This window comes from Adiantum capillus-veneris, chromosome 6 (assembly GCF_014529385.1).
Source record: "Adiantum capillus-veneris isolate H3 chromosome 6, ASM1452938v2, whole genome shotgun sequence".
In the NCBI taxonomy this organism is placed as follows: domain Eukaryota; kingdom Viridiplantae; phylum Streptophyta; class Polypodiopsida; order Polypodiales; family Pteridaceae; genus Adiantum; species Adiantum capillus-veneris.
In genome coordinates, this window is record NC_140936.1 from 58,264,037 (window position 1) to 58,286,050 (window position 22,014).

General features: G+C 44.4%; 1 protein-coding gene across 1 annotated transcript in view; it reads left to right on the forward strand.

The window, feature by feature from the left end:
• LOC147455563 (uncharacterized) overlaps positions 1-22,014 on the forward strand; it is a gene marked incomplete at its 5' end in the record, with an annotated part of 145,776 nt that overhangs the window by 111,697 nt on the left and 12,065 nt on the right. Inside the window, 2 exons of the mRNA XM_086514319.1 lie at positions 15,016-15,070; positions 15,512-15,619. Coding sequence (XP_086370445.1) covers positions 15,016-15,070; positions 15,512-15,619 — 163 coding nt within the window. The remainder of the gene's footprint in view (positions 1-15,015; positions 15,071-15,511; positions 15,620-22,014) is intronic.

The following is a 22,014-nucleotide window of genomic DNA, read 5'->3' on the forward strand; positions in this document are numbered from 1 at the left end:
CTTGTGCAGACTGTTCTTGATGCTTTGCCAGATTCTTACTAGACTTTTGCTAGTACTTGGAGACTTATGACACAAGGAAGTCCTGAAGTTGTCAAGTTTGATGCATTATGCACATTGTTGTTGCAAGAGTCACTTTCCAAAAAAAAATAGGGCTAGACAGCGTGCAGTTGAACAAGCCTTTAATGCTGCTCAAAGAAAAGGTGGTAACACCAATGTAGCGACTTCTCATGGTTCTTATGCAAGTGGTAAATCACCTGTTTCTAATGATTCTGCTGACAACAATTCTTCTGGGAATTCTAGTGATAAGGGTAAAAAGAAGATGTGTTGCCATTATTGAAAAGCTAATGATTACTTGATCAAGCTACGTCCTAAGTTGAAGGCCAAAGAGGCTAAGAAGAAAGAGGTTGATTCCACTGTAAATGCTGGTTCCACTACAAATACAGCTATCGTTGAGTCTTCTGTGAAAGGAGACTGTGATGCTGACGTTGATGCAGAATGGGCTTTTAGTGTAGAGTGCACTAATGTCCATGATGCATGTTTGTCAGTTGCTGCAGATGCTCAAGTATGGTACTTTGATAGTGGTGCTACAAAGCACATTACCTCTCATCGTGACTCGTTTATCTCTCTCGAGTTGTTCCTTATGGAAATTCAATCACTTGCGCCAATAATGCCTCTTATCCGGTCAAGGGAGTTGGAAAGATTGTGCTTACTACTGTAAATGGCAGTTCTTTCACACGTGTTGATGCATTGTATGTACATGGGATCAAGAAGAATCTTTTGTCTGTATCTGCACCGTAGACTTGGTCTTGTAGTCAAATTTGTGGATGACAGATGTACAGTACATGATCTCAGTTTCGGTGATGAAATTGTTGCATCTGGCATTTTATACCGTGGGCTGTATAAGCTCACTTTATATGACAAATGTGGGCAGAATTTTGCAAATGCAATTGTGAAATCTAAGGCTATTTCAGATGCAAAACTTTGGCATGCACGTTTTGGGTATCTGAATTTTGCCGGTTTGCTACGTTTGCAAAAATCTGATATGGTTGCTTCTTTGCCGCCTCTTGAAGCACCTATCAAACATGTTTATGAAGGCTGTATTTTGAGTAAGATGCAGCGTTCGAAGCTTCCAAAGGATGGTTCAGTTAGGGCCACATATAGGTTACAGCTTGTGCATAGTGATGTTTGTGGGCCCATGCAAACTCCGTCCTTGGGAAATTACCTTTACTTTGTGACTTTCATTGATGATTACTCCAGACATGCGTTAAAGCAAAGTCCGAAGTGTTTATGTGCTTCAAACAATTTTTGGCTATGGCTGAAAATGTCTCAAAATGTACTATGAACACCCTCCGCTGATCGAGGAGGGGAGTACATGTCTCATGAATTTAATGCATTTTTGGCTAGTGGTGGGATAAAACACCAATGTACAGTGCCTTATACGCCTCAAAAAAATGGTTTTGCTGAGAGGAAAAATAGATCACTTACGAAAATGGCACGATATATAGTCAAGAGTCAAGCTTTTCCGCATTCGTTTTGGCTTGAGGCCATCATGTGTGCCACTTATGTATTAAACAAGTGTCCTAGTCAGAGTAACAAGATGACAAAATGACGAAATGACAAAATAAACTACTATGGAATCCTAGACTGCTCAGTGTGGACTAAGCAGCTAAAACAGCTAGCTGGGATAGCTAGATCACAGGAGATCCAGCATCGGTCATCACTGGCAGATCTCATCAATCTCCTCCATGGTCAGTAGTCTGACTGGGCGTCGTGCATGTCGAGCCAAAGTGACCCGGATGCTCTGATGCAGCCTCTGTCGATGCTGTGTAGTCCTCCGCAGTCGTGGGCGTCTGGATCTCCCCAGCTCAGTCGCTCGGTCGATCAATATGTCTCTGGTCTAAAGCGACAAGCTCTGCTGTGGTAGTAACTCCTCCAGGTATCCAGTGGCAGCTCTAAAGAAGTCTGTGATCTGTCTCTGAGATGGGGAGTCTTTCCTCTCATCAAGCTCTCTCTGTGTCTGCGCAGCTCGAGCAAAAACAAACCGAGGCATCTCTGATCCTCGTACCGCATGACTCTAGAGAATGGTCCAAAGCCCTCTCTGAACAAGCAACGGAAGCGGCCTCGTATCTCGTAGTAGACGGGCTAGTGGCATGTGTAGTGCAACTCTGTATCAGGCTCGATGTCACAGGGGGCATGTCCTGGCCTCTACTGGTACTCCACTATATCTCCCAGTCTCGATCCGCAGCTGGTGTGAAGATGTGCGTATCTGGCCAATAACACATCGTATCCCATGAGACAAGTGAGTGTCCATGTATCTGGGCCTCGTCACAAAACCATCCTCCGTAAGCTGGAGGAGATGTTCTCTGTAGAAAGCCATCTTCGTGCCTAGCTCCTGTACTGGCTGTATCCATGTCCTCTTGGTGTCTAGCTGAGTCAAGTCCTGGCAAATGAGCCTGGTGATCTCGGACTATGTAAGAGTCAGAGAGGGCGCATCCAATGAGTACTGGAAAGGAGGCAATCTGTCTATGCTGAACCCATGCGCCTGAAACCATGATGTCATCTCCCCATATCAGCATGTTGTATCTCCCTGCATGGCTAACTGTCGAGAGGACTCAAGGCGTGCATATCTGTCTCTGGGAAGTTCCCACATGCGGTGTATGAAGGAGACACGGATCTGGTGAGCGCCTCAACCACCAGTGGGGGGGCAGCTAGCTCTGCTTGTATAATAGCACGTGGTACTGAAGCCTTGACCCTAATGAGCCGCGAGATCATAGAGACCGGAGGCTTCTCCATGTCCCCCCATCCATCACTGCGGCCTATCCTCCCGTGATGGTCCAGTGAAGGTCCCCAAATCTCAGCTCCATAGAGCAATACAGAAGCCACCAAAGTGTCAAAAAGAGCCAGAGCTTCGTCCGAGGCTCTTGAAATTGAACCTGTGAACACATCCTTTCCAATTTACCCAATGCTGCATGGGCTCTGGTCAATCTAGCCTCTGCTGCCCTCCTCAATGAAAATGCTGGCCCACTAAAAACCACTACAAGGTAAGTGTAAGCATCTGTATACTCCACCTTCTCCTGGCCGTATGTGAAGGCAGGCGCTGACCTAAATACCAAGACCTTGGTTTTACCAAGGTTGACGGACAAACCACTTTCTTGGGCAAACCTATGCAAAGCATCCAGGTGACGTTGCATCCCCTCAGGAGAGTCAGAGATCAAAACAATATAATCAGCATATAACGATAGTGGAATCCATGTCCCTGCCAGCTGTGCACCTCTATCACTATCTCTCTCAATGTAGTCAGAAACCTCATCTACATACATACCAAATAGAGTAGGAGAGAGCGGGCAGCCCTGCTTCCCCTAATAGTGGAGTAAACCGGTGTGGATAGACCCTCTGGGGTGCATACATGCCCCACTAGTGACTTGTATAATGCCATGACCCCCCAAATGAGCTCTGTGGGTACTCCCATCTGCTCTAATCTGCGCATCAATCTAGCTCTGGGCACTGTGTCAAATGCTTTACGGAAATCCACAAAGCTGCAATAGATCCGTCTCCCACGTGATCTGCCCTTCTCAATGATGGATCTGAGTGTCAAGATATGGTCAAGAGTAGAAAAACCCCTCTTGAAACCTGCATGCCCGGCTGCGCGCATCCCCTCCCTCTCTGCCCATCTACTCAGCTGCTGCTCAAGAATAGATGCGTACAACCATGCCAATGTGTGTCCAATCATGATAGTGCGATAGTTCCCAGGCTCCATAGGGTCTCCCAATTTGAAGATAGGTACAATAGTAGATAGGCTCCAGGTATCAGGCAAGCCCTCACACATGGCACGGTTAAACATAGCTGCTAGAAGCTCTGCTAGTAAATCTCTCGCATGCATGAAATGCTCAGCCACTAAGCCATCATGATCATATGCTCTCCTAGTCCTCATCCTGTCAATGGCCTTCCTCACCATCTCAGCAGTGAAAAAAACACGTGTGTGGGCATGGATCAGGGGGGCTGTTCAGGAACTGTGTACAAAGATGATGCATATTGGCCCCAAGCCTCTGTAGAAGTGATGGCAGGGGGGGGGGGGGGAGGGGGAGTGCTCATGAAAGAGCCTCCACGTCTCATGTGAGTCCTGACTCAAGAATAGCTGGTATAGATCCTGCTCTAGGCGAGCCAAAAATACCCTCTTCTTCCGTTGCACTAGGCGTCCGAAGTCAATCTATGACTGCCTATGAGTGATGTCCCCCAAAAGCACCTCCCTCTGAAGTCCAGCTCTAGTGTCCCGGCATTCCTCATCATACCAACTGTTCTGGGGCATGCTCCCCGAACGGCGTCTCTACTCAGGCTGGGTATGTGGGTATGCCTCTGCTGCTGCATCATGTAGTGTCTGTGTCAGTATAGTAGTAAGCTCCTCCAGAGGTCGCCCTGGCTCCTTTGTGCACAAGCGTCTGTAGATCCCATCTATGTATACAGAGTCCGTCTCCCACGTGATGGTGTAGCAAGTAGGGGCTGCTGCCCGTAGCCTGTGTGCTACACTAAACTGAAAAGAAATGGTGAGCGATACAAGAGCATGATCCACTGCCACACCAACAGGTCTGGGTCCAACCGTGAGGTCCTAGATACTAGAGATGAGGCTCGGTTGTGCCATGACATAGTCCATTGTGCTGGCGCCATGTCTGTGTGGGAAGCATGTGAAGCCTCCCGAAGCAGGAAACCTCTGTAGGCCATTCAAGATGGCCAATCCATGTGCGGTGCCCATGTCTATCAGGTGTCACCCATACTCGGTATATTCCGCCGTGTGATAGTCTGGACAGGCCCGTCTCTACAACATCTAGCTCTCTCAACATCTCCTCTGAAGTATCATAAAACATTGTCTGGTGATGGGAGGTATGCATTGAAGTCCCCTAGAATGATAATGTCACCATCTCTAGAGAACTCCCATATGTCATCATCCAAAATAGGAAAGGGGGATTGTCCTCTGGGTGATGCATAGACCGACGTACTCGGGGGAAAGTAGCAAATAGCAATGTAGAGATATCTGCATGTCTCTGCTTTCAATCTCACCCACATGTACCTAGCCTGCTCATCCTTGCGGGCTATATGTATCAATGGCTGTAAATCCTCTCTAAATAACACTGCCACTCCCCTCGAGCTCCGTCCTCTGTGCTCTGAGCGTGTCTCCTGTCTGTAAGCTGTCTCCCATCTGTATCCACTGATGTGAGGCATGGATTGCCCAGGAGCCTGGTGTGTCTCAGAGTAAAAGATGATGTCTCTTCCAGTAAAGCTATCCTCAAAAGCACCCACATCAAGATGCATGGATCCATTACAGTTCCATGCCGCCACTTTGAGTGTGGTCCCATAAGTCTCGCACCGTCATGTGGAGCGTCGCTCCAGTATTACTACTATTCCATCTCGGTAAAAGGCAATCTTGCCTTTTCCCCTTGCCGCTCTAATCTCCGGCATTACTTCCTGCATATGAGTGATCTGCGAGAGGGTAAGATCATCCCCGAGAAAAATGCCCGTCTCTTTAAGGGTTGGCCTTTTCTGCAAGAACTTCTTCGCTTCCATGGAGGGAAAACGGAGGATGAGTGCCCTTTCTTTTGAGGTTTCCCCATTGCTTCCATTTTTCTTTATGTTGCCCACTCTCCAGGCTCTTGTGTGGATCGGCTCATGAACCCCCATTAAGGCCATGAGTTCTTTTACCTCTTCGTCCACATTGCCTTTGTCTTTAAGACCGCAAATTCTCACATGTAAAGCGCGCACACGTCTTCTTTGCTCCTCCTCTAGTGTTTGATTAATGATAGTGGGTGTGGACGTGGACGTTATCTCCTTGCCTTTTCCTTTCTTGGCCACCTCGATCCATTTCTCGGCTTCATCCGCCTTCTGCTGAGTTTTTGTAAGAACATCCACCCAAGAAGTCGTCATCTCTTTGTATTGCTCTTCTCCCTCTTTGATGGCCGGTACTTGCTCCTTGATCTTGTTGATTTCTTCGATTACTAAGGGTTGCAATTCCCCCTCTTCCAGTGTGTTGCTTGATCGTGCTTCGGCGAGATCTTTCTTGAGTGACGCAATCTCTTCATCCTGAGTCGTCACTCGTTCTTCCAGTGCGTTTATCTTGCTTTCTTGGATCAGGACACGTCCTTCGAGCATTTTTATTGTGCCCAATAGATTGTGGTTCATCTTGGTAATAGTCTCCGTCATTTCCTCTTTGCACTTTTGAATGGCATCCTCTAGGGGATCGGCTTTATCACTCAGCTTCCTCATGCTTAATCGCCGTCCGGAAAAGAGCCACTAAGCGCACATATGCATCCACACTATGCATACATTGTCTCCCGCATCAAGCATACATCTGCATCAAGAATTCCACGGCGGGTAAAGGTACAACCATAGCCCACTGCGGGCGTCAGCCTTAAAGCCAAAATAATGGAGGGGCTCTCGATGGAGCCACCCCTGATAACCAGGGCGCAACCTTGCTATAAACTGCTCCAAACCTGCACCTGTACCTTCTGAGTACAGCACGCGGCCCCCCGAGAGAGAGACCTGTTGGGTTTGCTCGCGACCTGCTTGCTGCTTGCACGCCTGCTAGAAACGTTCTCGTGACTTATTTGCTGCCTGCTCAGGATTTGCTGAACCTTCCCGACCCGCTGAACCTGTGCTGCTACCTCAGTGACACACAAAACCCTAACTGCTCACGACCTGCTGAACTGCTCGTGACCTGCTGAGAGAGAGAGAGGACGAGCGAGCAGAGGGCGGGGGCGCGAGCAGGGACGGGTGGGTGCAGAGCAGCAGCGAGCGGGGGTGTGTGTAGGGGTGAGTGGGTGTAGAGCAGCGAGCGAGCAGGCGGGAAACAGGCGCGTGCGCGGGCTCGCGACCTCTCGCGACTTGCTGAACTGCTACTTCTCACGACCTGCTGAGAGAGAGAGAGAGAGAGAGAGAGAGAGAGAGAGAGAGAGAGAGCATGTGTGTGTGTGTGTGTGTGCTAGATATTTATATATTACTTGTCCACTAGGAAACCCTTAAAATGTTCAAAACACACACGACTCCCGACCTCAAGACAATTAATACAAAACTTCTTTTGTATTTCAAAATTTTGTACTTCAAAGTAAGCATTGGCCGTTGGTCTTCGTCTTCAATGCCGTACCCTGATCGCTTTCAAGAAAGAATAAAACTCTTACGTGCATCCATGTAAACAAAACAATCGAGCGATTAGTTTTGAATACGTTTAAGAGGTGTCACTGAGCCTTTCAGATGTTATCCATGGAAAAACACCTAGACTAACTACTCTCCTAAGCAATGTAGATCTTTTTTGATTTGAAGTGTTACGTATTAAACCTACTATATTTACAATAAGCTGTCAAGAGGCAATGGCTCCCTCCTCATGCTTTGTTATGCATGTTGAGGTTCCCCTTTCTTTTAGTATTCTTTGTGTTTCATCTTTTTAATCATAGAGACCCACAAAAACATATTGCCACCCATGAACCTAGGAAAGCACTTTTCGACACTAAAACACAGGTTTTACATCTCTTGTTTTGATAAAGGCCCTAACACTAGGCAGTCATGAGTTTTCAGAACAAGATATCAGAACTACACTCAATTACACACTTAAAACCTTATGTTGTGATAAGTCTCAACCCCACCCCTTATAAGTTATGCCTGCATATAAAGCACACAAAGCAAGCTTCAAATGGCTTACTTGTGGCTCCACATGATCTACTGAGAAATCTCATTGTTACTTGCATGGTTTTCAAAATTTTGTACTTTGTTTCTCAAAGCAAGAGCTTGAAGACTTGATCAAAACTCCCTACTCTACTACAATATACACGAAAGGTTTGATTGGTTATTGAATCGATCTATGTTTGTATTTTGAACCTTCCCATTGGTACGAATACATAAAGAGGATCTCCTAGCTATGTAGACTAGCAACACCCCCTCGTTGGGTAGTGTAACAAGAAACGTTTCGTGGTTTCGTGTTTCGAGGAGTTTTGTTTCGTTTCGTTTCGAAAATGCCAAGACATAACACACTACAAAACACATAATTTTTGAATGGTTATAGAAACTTAGGAGTCTAGTAGGTGGATACATCCTATATACATGGTCACCATCAAACACTATATGGCTAATTTTGAATTTTGAAAATTAGACCAGCAGCTCTTTTTGAACCTGAGAAAGGTGTTTCATCTCCGTGTTTTTAGTTTGTTTCGAAATATTTCGAGCGTTTCGTGTTTCGTTTCGTTTCGTTTCGAAGGGATGAAACTCATTTTCATGTGACACTGTCATTGGGGCCAGCGTCTAAGCACGTAGGCTAGCAATTGTAAGACCATGCCACACGGTCTCACTCACTTGGGGTGACCTCACACTATCCTACCCTCACAAGGTCTCTTCAGCAGTGGTGGTCCTCCCTGTAACTGAGGGTGGGACTCAGACGAGGCGGAGGCAAAGAATGGAACAAGGGAATTAACTCGGTGTGGCAATCAGTGGTTGAATGAAGAACAGCCTTTTCTTGACCCACCAGAAAATTTGGAAAGCCGCCCCCCCCCCCCCCCCCCCCCCCCTCGCTTTCCGGGAGGCAATTGAAGACTTCTGCCTTTCCCTATCAGCTGCACAGTTCTCTACACCAATAGCTTTGCAACCAAAAGCATCTGATTTGTTACTTCATCATTATGAAAAGTCTCGCTCTTATGAATTGGTAGAATGGCGGCAGGTGAGAGAAAGGAGGCCTTGCTCCACCCACGTCTGAACCTAGCTTGAGGTCTACGATCTTCTTTTGTAAGTGACTAGCCGAGTTCAGACTACGTCCACCCAGATACTAGATATCCGTCTTTGCTTGTTTTTTCCCTTGACCTCTATATTGAGAGGCTCCCCAAGGTTGACATAAGGGACAGCCTTGGTTAGTTATTTGAGAATGTCTACTCCTTTTCCACTCTCCCATCCCCCTGGAAGACCTCCAATTTTGATGTACAGAGCTCTATGTTGCATCCACTCTCTCCTTCTCTTGAAGTTCAAATAAACCTTTTATTATGTATGTACGAGTTATCGGTGTATCAACTTGGTTATTTGTTTGTGTACTTGAAGCTTGAGCTTCCTGTGATTGCTGGTGTAGCTCTACTGATTGCAAATTTGTCTCTAGGGTAGTGATTTTCTTCTCTTTATTGAGTAGGCCTGCCTTGCGTTGTATAACCTCCTTCTAGACTTTCTTGATTTTTTGAATAAGGGAATGCTCCCATTGTGTGGGTGTCATGACTACTGGCGACACAGGTGGGGTTTCGTGGAGCACAGCGGCTGCAAAGGATTTTGCAGATTCCATATTGGTGAGTCTCTTGACAAGGGTGCCTTTAGTGTACCATACCCCTTGGTAGAGTCACCCTCTTTCTCCATTGGGGGTGATCAAACCAAACCCTAATCTCTAGGTGGAAGTTCCGATGTGTACATAAAATAGTGAGTAGGATGTGCAACCTCAGGCTTCTGCCCAATGGCTGGGCACGCTTGCATTGCGCATGATTTGATGGGGGCGGCAGACAATGAATGAGAGAGAGAGAGAGAGAGGAGAGAGAAATGAAATGAAATGATATATTAACGTCTTCAAAAGGCCAAAATGACCTATGAGACCACGGTGTTACAACATAGTGAATCTGATACCATGTCCAGAATCAAAAAGAACTGAAACAAAAAATACAACTACTACAAATTGGGACTGTATGGATATGCCAGCTAATACAAAAGGTTCCGAGTACAATGTGTAGTACAATGAGAGAAGGGGGGGGGGGGAGGGGGGGGGGGGGGGGATATGGTAGAGATCCATCCTCATCTGCACTGTGGCCGTTGAGAAAGTATGGCTCGAATCCACTGCTGTAGTCTCCGTCGATACTGTGTAGCTCCTCTCCTCAATCGCGGTCGTCTAGATCTCCCTAGCTCCTTGGTCTATGAGAATGCTAGTAATGGTAGTATGAGTGCGGGCAGAGCTCTGCAATGGTGGCTGCTCCTCTGGGTGTCCAATATCTAGTGTAAAGAAATCTGTAATTTTTCTCTGGGACTGTCGTTCTCCAGCTCTCCTCAGGAAAGTGTCTCTATGCCTGTGTAACTCAAGTAGATACAGTCTAAGACATCTCTGATCCTCATAACTCATGACCCTAGATAGAGGCCCAAAACCCTCTCTGAATAGACAATGAAAGGGCCTCATATCTCATAGTACCCTGTGCAATGGCATATGTAATGTAACTCTGTCTCTGGCATCCTGCTATTCTGCTGGTATCCCTCTGAATCTGCCCGTCTCAATCTCGAGCTGATGTGAAGATGTGCGTATCTGGTCAATGGCACAATGCAAACCATGAGAAAGATGTGTGTCCATAAAGCTAGGTCGAATCACAAGCCCATCCCCTGTGAGGTGGAGAAGATGCTCTCTCTAGAAAGCCATCTTCGTGCCCAATTCCTGTACCGGCTCTATCCATGTCCTCCTCGTGTCCAGATGGATCAGATCCTGACGATTGAGTCTATTAATCTCCACCCGTGTCAGAGACATCAAGGGTGCCTGTAGAGAGTACTAAAAAGGAGGCATCATGTCCATGGTGAAGCCATGTGTCTGAAACCATGATGTCATATGTGCATACCAGCATGATGTATCTCCATGTAGAGCTAACTGTCTGGAGGACTCTAGGGACACCCTGGCATATCTATCTTTGGTAGTATCCCATAGGCCGTGTACAAAGGAGATTGGTCTGGTAAGCGCCTCAATCTCCATAGGGGGGGCAGCTAACTCCGCTCGAATGATATCATGCGGTACGGAGGCCTTGTCTCTAATCAGCCGAGAGATCATAGATACCAAGGACTCTCCATACGTCTCCAGCCATCTTGGCCTATAGAAGGTCCCCAAACCTGCACCCCGTACAGCATACTAGAGGCAACCAAAGTATCAAAGAGCCATAACTTTGTCCTAGATTCATGGAACTGAACCTGCGAACATATCCTCTCCAATCCTCCCAAAGCCGCATAAGCTCTAGTCATTCTAGTCTCTGCTGCTCTTCTCAAAGAAAATCTCGGCCCGGTAAAGACTACCCCCAGGTAAGTGTATGCATCTGTATACTCCACAATGTCCTGACCATATGTGAAAGTAGGTGCTGATCTCCTCATCCACTGTGGCGTGGTGTTAAACACCATAACCTTGGTTTTACCAAGGTTTACACACAATCCACTATCCTCTGCAAAACTGTGTAGTGCATCCAAATGTCGTTGCATACCCTCTGGTGAGTCAGATATCAACACAATACCATATAACAACAATGGGATCCATGTCCCTGCTAGCTGGGCACCTCTGTCACCCTCTTTGTCAATGTATTTAGACACCTCATCAACATACATACCAAATAGAGTAGGAGACAATGGGCAGCCCTGTTTCACCCCAATAGTAGAGTGAACTAAATTAGACACCCCTACCGGAGTGCGTACATGTCCCATCACTAATCTGTTTAAAGCCATAATCCCCAAATCAACTCTATGGGGCACCCCCATCTCCTGTATTCTACGCATCAATCGAGCTCTCGGTACCATGTCAAATGCTTTGCGGAAATCCATAAAGCTACAATAAATCCATCTCCCATCTGACCTGCCCTCCTCAATGATGGCTTTGAGTGTCAGAATATGATCAAGAGTGGAGAAACCCCTCCTGAAACCGGCCTGACCCTTTGCTCGTACACCCTCACCCTCTGCTCAATTACTCAAGTGTTACTCAAGAATGGATGCATACAACCGTGTCAATGTGTGTCCAACCATAATAGTGCGGTAGTTCCTAGGCTCTGTAGGATCGCCTGCCTTGAAGATAGGCACAATAGTAGACAACCTCCAAGTCTTAGATAACCCCTCACACGTGGCACGATTGAACAACACCGCAAGAACCTCCAGCAACATATCCCTAGCATGTATAAAGTGCTCTGCTACTAGACCGTCATGATCATATGCCCTCCTAGTCCTCATCCTGTCAATGGCCCTCTATACCATCCCAGTGGTAAAGAAGGTGCTCGCAGCTGGGCATGGCTCTGTAGGCTCTGGGAGGGGTTCCTGTCCAGGAACCGTATATAACGATGTCGCATATTGGCCCCACACATCAGGTGAAGTAATCACTGGGGGAGGGGAGTGCTCATGAAAGAGTCGCCATGCCTCTGCTAAGTCCCTACTCAAGAACATCTAATATAAGTCTCGCTCCATCTAAGCCAGGTAAGCTCGCTTCTTCCATCACACAAGGCGCCGGGAAGCAATCTGAGACTGTCTGTAAGTGATGACTCCTAAAAGAAGATCCCTCTGAAGCTGGGCTCTTATCTCTCTGCACTCCTCATCATACCAACTATTCTGGGGAGTGCTCATGAAAGAGTCGCCATGCCTCTGCTAAGTCCCTACTCAAGAACATCCAATATAAGTCTCGCTCCATCTAAGCCAGGTAAGCTCGCTTCTTCCGTCGCACAAGGCGCCGGGAAGCAATCTGAGACTGTCTGTAAGTGGTGACTCCTAAAAGAAGATCCCTCTGAAGCTGGGCTCTTATCTCTCTGCACTCCTCATCATACCAACTATTCTAGGGCATGCTCCCAGAATGTCGTCTCTTGCCCGGCTGAGTGTGTGGGTATGCCACTGATGTAGCACCATGCAGTGTCTCAATCAGTAGAGTGATGCACTCCTTCACTGAGAGGCCTGTACCAGTTGTGCCTTCCCATAGATGCTCCCAGATCTCCTCTGTATAAACGGAATCAGTCTCTGGTGTAAATGTATAACAGGTGTGTGACCTGCCTCCTGATGTGGGGGTTGTACTATACTGAAATGAAACGAACAGTGTCAAGAGAGCATGATCCACTGCTACGCCCACTAGCCGGCTCCCACTGTGAAATCCTGAATGCAAGGGGCAAAGCTCGGCTGTATCATCTATATCTATATCTATATATATATATATATATATATATATATACAACCACCACCACAGCCTCTTATTCCACCGCTACCCCCACCACCTGCTGTAAACGAAGCATTAAGTGTTATTAGCTTGGAAGTTAAAGGGAACGCAAAGGTAGAAGAACCAATTCGAGAGAAGCACAAAGGGAAAGCAAAAGTAGAAGAGGTGGATGCCATGGAAGTGAAGCGTGCCAGGCATGAAGAAGCCTCTCAAAAAGAAGAGAAAATGAAAGGAAAAGGCGCGTCTAGCAAGCAGGTGTCTAAGCCACGAAGGAAGATAGACATCGTGGATTTTTCACTAGGTGAGTATGCTAAACCATATGACTTAGTTCAGGATGTGTTGATGTAGGGCCCAAAGATAACTTGGACCAATTACTCCACCTTGCACCAAGGATGAGGAGGCAATATATATATATATATATATATATATATATATATATATATATATATATATATAGAGAGAGAGAGAGAGAGAGAGAGAGAGAGAGATGAAATGAAATGAAATGAAATGATATATTAACGTCTTCAAAAGGCCAAAATGACCTATGAGACCAATCCATTAGAAAATGGTGAATTTGGTACTATGTCTAGGTACCAAATAAGAAATACGTAAAACGAAAATGAATCTAGAAGTGCTACTAGCTAGAGCTGTGTGGGGTATGTGTGACCACTGATACAATGGGTGCCCAATACAAGAGGGTGATATAATGGGTGGTGAATCCATTCTCATTTGTACTCAAGATGTCGAGATAGTATGGCTCGAATCCTCTGGTGTAATCTCTGTCGATGCTGTTAAGCTCCTTCGTCAATCGTGGGTATCTCGATCTCCTTAGCTCCAATGCTCGGTCAATGAGAAGACCGCGGGTGTAAGTATGAGCTGACCTTTTTAGTGGATTGTCTGTCTCTAGGATTGTCTCTCTCGAGATCTCCTCAGTAAACTATCTTTGTGTTTGTGTAACTCAAGTAGATACGGTCCAAGACATCCCTGGTCCTGATAGCTTATGACTTTGGAGAAGGGTTCAAAGCTCTTTGTGAACAAACAGTGGAAGCAACCCCGTATCTTGTAATATTATGTGCACTGACATATATAATGCATCTTTGTCTTTGGCTTTGTATGGCTTTGTATGGCTCAGGTGGCATATTTTGCTAGTTGTTGGTATCCCTCTGAATCTACCAGTCTCAATCTCAAGCTGGTGTGAAGATGTCCGTATATCTGACCAATGGCACACCATAACCCACGAGATAGATGTGTATCCATATAGCTAGGTTGAATCACAAACCCATCCCCTGTGAGTTGGAGAAGATGCTCTCTATAGAAAGCCATCTTTGTGTCCAACTCCTGGGTAGGCTCTATTCTTGTCCTCCTAGTGTCCAATTGGATCATGTCCTGGAAAATGAGTCTAGTTGTAAGAGATACCAATGGTGCATCAAGGGAGTACTAGAAGGGAGGCAAGCTGGCCATGCTAAAGCCATGTATCTAGAACCATCATGACATTTGTGCATACCAGCATGATGTGTCCCCTTGTAAAGCTAATTGTCTAGAGGACTCAAGGGCCAATCTTGCATATCTGTCTCGGGTAGTATCCCATAAGCTGGTAAGCGCCTCTATCTCCATAGGGGGGCTGCTAACTCCGCTCTAATGATCTCATGTGGCATGAAGGCCTTGGCTCTAATCAGCCGAGAGATCATAGATACCAAGGGCCTCTCCATACCTCTCCACGTATCCTAACCCACAGAGGGGTATCCAAACCTGAACCCCATAGAGCATAGCTAAAGCTACCAAGGTACCAAAGAGCCAGAGCTTTGTTCGGGGTTCCTGGAACTAAATCTGCAAACATATCCTCTCCAATCCTCCCAAGGCCGCATATGTTGTGGTCAGTCTAGTCTCTGTTGCTCTCTTCAAAGAAAACCTTGGGCCAATGAAGGCTATCCCAAGATAAGTGTATGCATGTGTGTACCCCATAGTCTCCTGACCATAAGTGAATGTAGGTGTTGATCTCCACACACACACACACACACACACACACACACACACACACACACAGAGAGAGAGAGATGATGATGAGCTTTATTGACAGTAATTTGATCAATCTATTGCAGGGGCTTGAGAAAGGCCTTCTAAGCATCTTCAAGCAACTAGATCGTGATAAAAGCGGTTCGTTTTCAGCTCTCTAATCTTCAAAAGCTTGTCTACAACTCGCATTCACTAAAATTTCTGTCTACATAGACGTAAAGTTTGTTAAGGCTCAATTAGCTTTATCAATGTATCTGAAATTAAAGTTGGAGGATCTGAGGTGTAATGACGGGTTCATTAAGTATAATAGATGTAAAAAATAGCAGTTTTCTTCATGATAGTTGGTAACATCACGGTGTTTTTCAAATGACTACTTTGAATAGTCTAGCAAGCGTTCCAAATGTACGCATTTCAGTTTAGAAGGATTTGTATCATTTTGTCAAGCTTAAACAGGAGTAATCAAACAATGTGTCTGGTCAAGTCTGTAGTAAACTAGCATTGCTCACATTTTCAAGTTGACAGAACAGGAACAGCTTTTTCAAACACTGACTGTTATATAACCTCTGCTGCATGTTTTTCCAGGTAAGCTAACTGCAAAGGAAGTTCACACGGCATTCAAAAGGCTGCAGGTGGAACTTAATGCAGAGGAGCTCAGATTATTGGCATCTGCTTTTAATACTGATGTAGATGGTGAGAATTATGCTCTCTACATCAAAATAGAGGGTATCATAAAATAGAGAATGCTCAAAGCTATCAGAAAGTAAATAGGCAGGCATTCCATCGGCCCTTAAGTCCAGTAAATCTAAGTTACTTTTGCTTCCTTTGCAGATGGTTCTTATTTTATTGCAACTATAATGTCTAGCAGCTTGATGATGTCATATTGTAAACCTCTAGTAACTTAGTCTATCACCTGGAGTGGCCCATGCAACTCTTCAAAGTTACATTTTCGGGCTAATGCAACGCTAAATAGGATGATGGACCATTCTTTGATGATATCGTCGTTTTCTCTAAGTTCAAAGAAGAGCATAGAGACCATCTGACTCGAGTGTTCACAGTGTTAAGGGAATACAGATTGGTGACGGAAACACACAATTAGTGAAATAAAGCTTATCAATAGGCGAAATGATGAGACTAGTAAAACCACAATTTTGAAATAAAGCTTTACTGATAGGCAACAAGATGAGTCAAGTGTGATGAGACTAGTAATCAAGTGATGTTACACTCCCATTCTAGGATACACGGGCTAACCATAAGGCTTTCACATGCTAAAACCAAATTTGGTTTCCAATTATGCCAATTCTGTGCCAATTCGATGGATCAGATGTCTAAAACCCCCTTCTTGTTATTTTGCCTTTAATCCTGGGTCTGGACACCATAACGGTGATTCGAGATAATAAACACCTTCATATAACTAAGGACTGGTGTGTGTTGCCTTTCCTCGCTATGGGCGTGCACCACTTCTTAAAAGGGTTATCATGCGGGACAAGAGGTCTCGAATACAAGCATAGAAAGTAATAAACAAAAATTTGTTAGTTTCGTTTGTAGAGTTCTCCTCTAAAGTACATGGGCAACGATAGACAAGGAACAAGCAAATTATTTAGAAAAAACATTTGGGAGACTCTATTAAGATGTTGTTTGGGCATGCCAAATATATTTTATAGAGGTGATGTAGCAACTTTGTTTGCCTCTTCATCTATACCACAACAGACAAGCTTTCTCAAAAAGATAAAAGGATATGAGCTCAACACAACAACTAGGTCACTGTGATTTTTATGACGACACCATTTCTTTGCTTTGGTCAAGCAGACCAAAATTATTGAAAGACGAGTTCACTTAGTTGTGTGGATTGCTTTACAATGTAGTATGGGATACATTTGTCGAGTATCTATGTAGCTGAACAGGAATTTTCATTGGATTATTATTTCTTTGTTTTGGGGGGTGCTCAGATCAAGTGCAAGTGTGTAAGTAGGCTAGATTAGATGGCTAAGGCATGTCAAGTGTGATTGCAACAGCACATGGACAAAGGTGCCAAGATTAGCCACGGATTCCACCTAAAACGATACGTGGAAAAACATTTTTTCAAGACCTCCTAATTCTGCATAGCCCCTTTGAGTCTTGCATCAGCTGCTCCTTTCATAGAGCAGATGGGTCCATTGAAAACCACTTCTAACTAAGTATATGAGTTCACATACTCTCTCTCCTCAAGATATCTCTGAAGCTCTTGGAGCTAGTCTGCAATAAGCGCAATATAACATCTGCATACAATAGAAGAGGTATCCAAGTGCCTGAGAGAGGGGCTATTCTGTCTCCTCCTCTTGCAATATAATCTAAAATCTCATCAACATAGAGGCCAAATATTGTCGAGAAGAAAGGGCATCCCTGTTTTGCTTCAATATTGGAGAAAACAGGTCCTAAGAGACCCTTTAATGTGTGCACTTTACCCATCACTGTCTCATAAATTGCCATAATCCCCCGTGTGAGCTCCCTAGGCACGTCCATGTCATGAAGTCGACACATCAGCCTAGCTCTTGGAACCTTGTTTAAGGCAACAATATATTTGTTTCTTATTTGCTCTTATCTCCTCTATAATTGCCGTGAGAGTGACAATGTGATCAAGAGTGGAAAAGCCTCTCTTGCCTTGCCTACCCCTGTGCTCAAAGACCGTATCACTCTGCCCAACGGCCTAGCTCGTGCTCCAATATGGGATGCATACAACTTGGCCAATGTATGTCAAATCATGATAGTGCAATACTTAGTCAGCAAGGTCGGATCCCCTAATTTGAATATGGTCACAATGGTGTTTGTGCTCCAAATCTTTTGAAATCCCTCACACATAGCCCTATTAAACATACAAGCCAAAAGCTCCTCATCCACCAGCCCATTAGGGTCCTATGCTCTTCCCTTTTTAAGTCTACAAATACCATACTTGCTGTGAAAAATGCAGAAGTCTCTGGACAAGGCTCAAGTGGGTCTGGCATAGGAGGCTAGCCTAGCAAAGTGTATAAAGTAGCTACATATTGCTCCTATGTGTTGCGAGGTGTAATGGGTTTGACTGTAAAAGGTCTTGAGGCCTCTTTTGAGTCGTGACTCAAGAAAAGCTGGTATAGATCTCTCTCAAGTTGAAGTAACAACACTCTCTTCTTTCAGTGTATGAAACATCGCGAGTCTTTGAGCTTCTCTATGTGAAGTAGAACGGGCTTTCCGTGTAGACTCTAAGTGTGGGAAGGTTGTGGTTGCATGTCATGGGGACGGGCACCACGTGTGTCACGTGCACATCTAACCCTATGTGCATGTGGACAAGCTACTTCATGTCTAGGGTTTAGTTAGCTTAGGAAGTGTTCTGGCACCTTTGTGAGTCTGTTCACAGACCATGCATGTCCAGACACTTAGAGTAGTTGCATTTCCTCTGGTTGCACACAGCATGATCATCAAATTACAGTCAGTACCCATCAAGAGCATTTTACAATGCACAGAACCTATTTTCCCTATTTTAGCCATTTTTCACTTATTATTAATAAGTGACTTTGTTGGGAAACTGGGTAGGACAATTTGGCTAAGGAAATATATAAGAAAGCTAGCGCTAGCACTTTCTCGCAGAAGAGGCAGCAGGTACCAAGTGTCTGGCAGTGCACCTTCTCAGCAAGACTTCCGGCAGAACAACCTAGCGTTTTCAGCCATCAAGAACAGCCTAGCGTTTTGAGCATTTTGCAAAGTTGCAGAGTAGCTTGGCGACAGCAAATTCCATAGCGTTTTTACAGCAGATGACTTATCAGCCCTAGCGTTTTTGGAACAACAAATCAGCCTAGCGTTTTGCAGTTGCTTGGCAACACTTCAATCCACAGCATCAACGTTTTTCATTTTCAGCAATTAGACTCTGTACCGCAGTCCCAAAACCTCGCAGATCTCACCCTCCCGTAGTAGATCCTCGCCACACAGTCAAATCAGCCAAAGTTTGCAGATTCATTCCGCTATTCGCATATTTCAGCATCTGCATTTTTAGTGCATCGTCGTCGCGTCGTCATCACCGACATAGAGTCGGAATTCAGCAGATAAAAGAGTTGCAGATTTCAGCCCGTAGCGTTTTCAGTTTTCAGCCAGTCTTGACGTTGCAATCATCGTCGTCGACATCGTCGGCAAGACCATTGCATTTAGACCATTTTAGTGATTTGTGCAATCAATAGCAAAGACTTCTCTCGCCATTGAGAGAGGGGCCCTTAGAGGAGGGTTTGACAACTTGCTCCGTCTGTGACTCTGTGACTCTCTCTCTCTCTCTCTCTCTCTCTCTCTCTCTTAAGCATACACACACACTTGTGAGCACACGATGGAGAAGAAGGTAGAGATAGAGCAAGAGCACCTTTTTTAGTTAGCATGTACCTCTAGAACGAGGATTTTAGGTCAAAATGGACCTTTTATATGAATCTAACCCATTCACACATGGGCGTCCACAGTGGCTGGTCATAGCAAAAATAATGTAAAAATGAGATAAGTGGTGCGTCTCTCATCGGCGATCACCTATGCACCTATAAGACCGACAAGCCCGGTCCATGACTCAAGTAAAGTGATAAGGCGTCCGTCAAAGGTGATAGAGTATCCGTAATTGGTTAACATTCCCTCCTTCCTGATGTAGTGAGGTGAAGCCCGTTCGTCAAGGTGGAAGAGCATCTGAGATTGAATGTCTTTAGCTTTCTTCAAACACAGTAAACTCAACAAAAAATGGCACAAAAATTGCATTCGCATATAACATATATAATTAAAAAGCATATACACTGAATAGGCACAAAGATTGATTGACAGAATATTAAACTTTTCAGTAGCAAACATTAAATTATAATATAATCAAATGCATAAGCACTAGTAAAAGTCAAAAAATAAACAAGTCTAGGGTCGCTAATTTAACGGTCGAGAGGCACTAGAGGTCAACTATTAATACCATGAGCAAGCTTCTCAATTCTCTCCGGTCAATTAAGTTGTTTAATCACAAGAGCAAAGTATTTCATGTCCAACGGCTGACTAGAGGCTATATTTAGAAGACCTTCTAGTTAAGCTACGATAAAAGGAATTGCATATGAAATCGTCACCTGAATTATTCTCTTTGTTTGACCCCCCAAAGTGTTTTCGACATTAGTTCAATTTTTGACGTGTGTGCTTATTTTGTATGCCTTTGGTTTTTTGCTTCTCAAGAAAAAGCGCCCACACTCGGAACCTCTAGGACTCTAGTACCATAGGCAATACATGTGAGTGAAGTACCAAATCAAGCTGGGATTTCTCTTCCAGCGTAAGATTTTACATTTTTAACACTTTTGTTTTTTTGTTTTTCACTGCGTTTCAATTTTATAACTTTGGGGGTCATATGACATTGTTACTCTCCCCAGGCTCATCACAATAGTAAACTCCCTTTATAATACTTAAGTTAAAGGTCAAGAGCAATTAAACCCACTAGAAAGCACTAGTACATTGCATACAATGCTTCATAATATCGGATTAAGAACCTAAAGTAACCATTGACAATTAGGAAGGCATTTTCCATGGTATTAAGAGAAGATCTCTAATGTCTATCTTGGTCAAACTAGCTTGGTCAGACTTCTTAATTTATAAACCTAGACAAGGAACTATGACATAATATTATATTGAATCTAATGTTTAATTCTAAACAAATGTGCTGAATATTGTACTATCAATCACAGTTAAAGCAAACAAACATGGATGCTAAAAAAGACAAGAAGCAATAATGATGGACAAGAAACACCTATTCGTGTTGATGATCGCTCTCAATTCGAAGAGTAAACTAAACAAAGATTGCATGAAGTTCAAAATCCCAACTACTGCAATGCGTTCTTGTACACACTAGAAAACACAAGGAATACCTCTAGGAGGCACATCAGTGGGAAGAGGCACCAAGCTTTATTCAACATAATCAAAACAACATAAAGAACCCAAACTAAGTATTTGCACCTCCCTATAAGGTTAAGGGAACAGGATATTGTATAGATGGACGGGTAGCCCTAAGTCTAAACCCCTATCCTCGTCATCGTCAAGAAAAATAAAGCCATCATCAATGAGATCATATGTGTCATCCATGTAATCATGTAAATCTTCCTCATCATTAGATGCACATATGTTTATTAAAAATGTCACTACGCGTGTATAGTCGACTATCTTGCTCAAAATGGTAAGCTTGTGCAATCGGAGAAACGTTCTCTACTAAGTAGGGATCAGGCGTGGTCAAGAGACGTATTAGCCATTCTAATTCCTCGAAATTTTTCTCACACGTTAGTGTATTTACCAAATCCCATTCACGGGCAAGCATCGAGTAGACTATGTGAAACACTTGTGAAAAGTAAAGAGGGTACCTCTCACCCAAGGTAGGAGTGGATGATTCTAGTGTACTAGCTATATCTGCACACATGGATAGATTTTGGTTAGTGTGCAAATATTATAAGAGTCGTGTCAAAAGGTCGTGTCCTTGTGTATAATGTGTTATTATAATTTTTGAGTCATGGACTAGAATTTGTAGGTTTCAAGCTTTTTGTTTGATGGCTCTTGCTCTTTTACTTTTTTATTTTTTATACCCTTGAGTTTGATGGTACTCTCAGATAGAAATGGCTTTCCTTACTAACAGCACACTCCATATGATAGCAGGTTATATTTAGCACTTATGTTTAATAAGGCGTTATATAGCACTTTTTCATAGGCGCTATTTAACTCAATAGGGTATCGTAGAGATGTGTCAGAGTCCAACCAATCATCCTCTGTTTCAACTTGAAATGCATGTGTAACTCCAAGGTTGGCCTCTCGTTGGCGTCTAATACGTTGTTGTCGCTCCTTAGCCTCAGCTTGAGCTTGTATCTTTTTCAATTCTGCTTGTGCCTTGGCTGTCTTTTTTTTATGAATGACACGTAGCTTCTCTTGGCTTAAAATCGTTGTTTCTGGAGCTGAGAGGCTACACCCCAAAGCACTCCCTCTCGTATGTACTCTTTCAAGAACAATCTCCTAAGAGTAGGGTAAATCGTTTTCTCTTTCATCCTTAGGGTTCTATATCAATCTCCTGTCTTCCCACTCAAAGTCAGGCTTAAAGCATTGCTCTT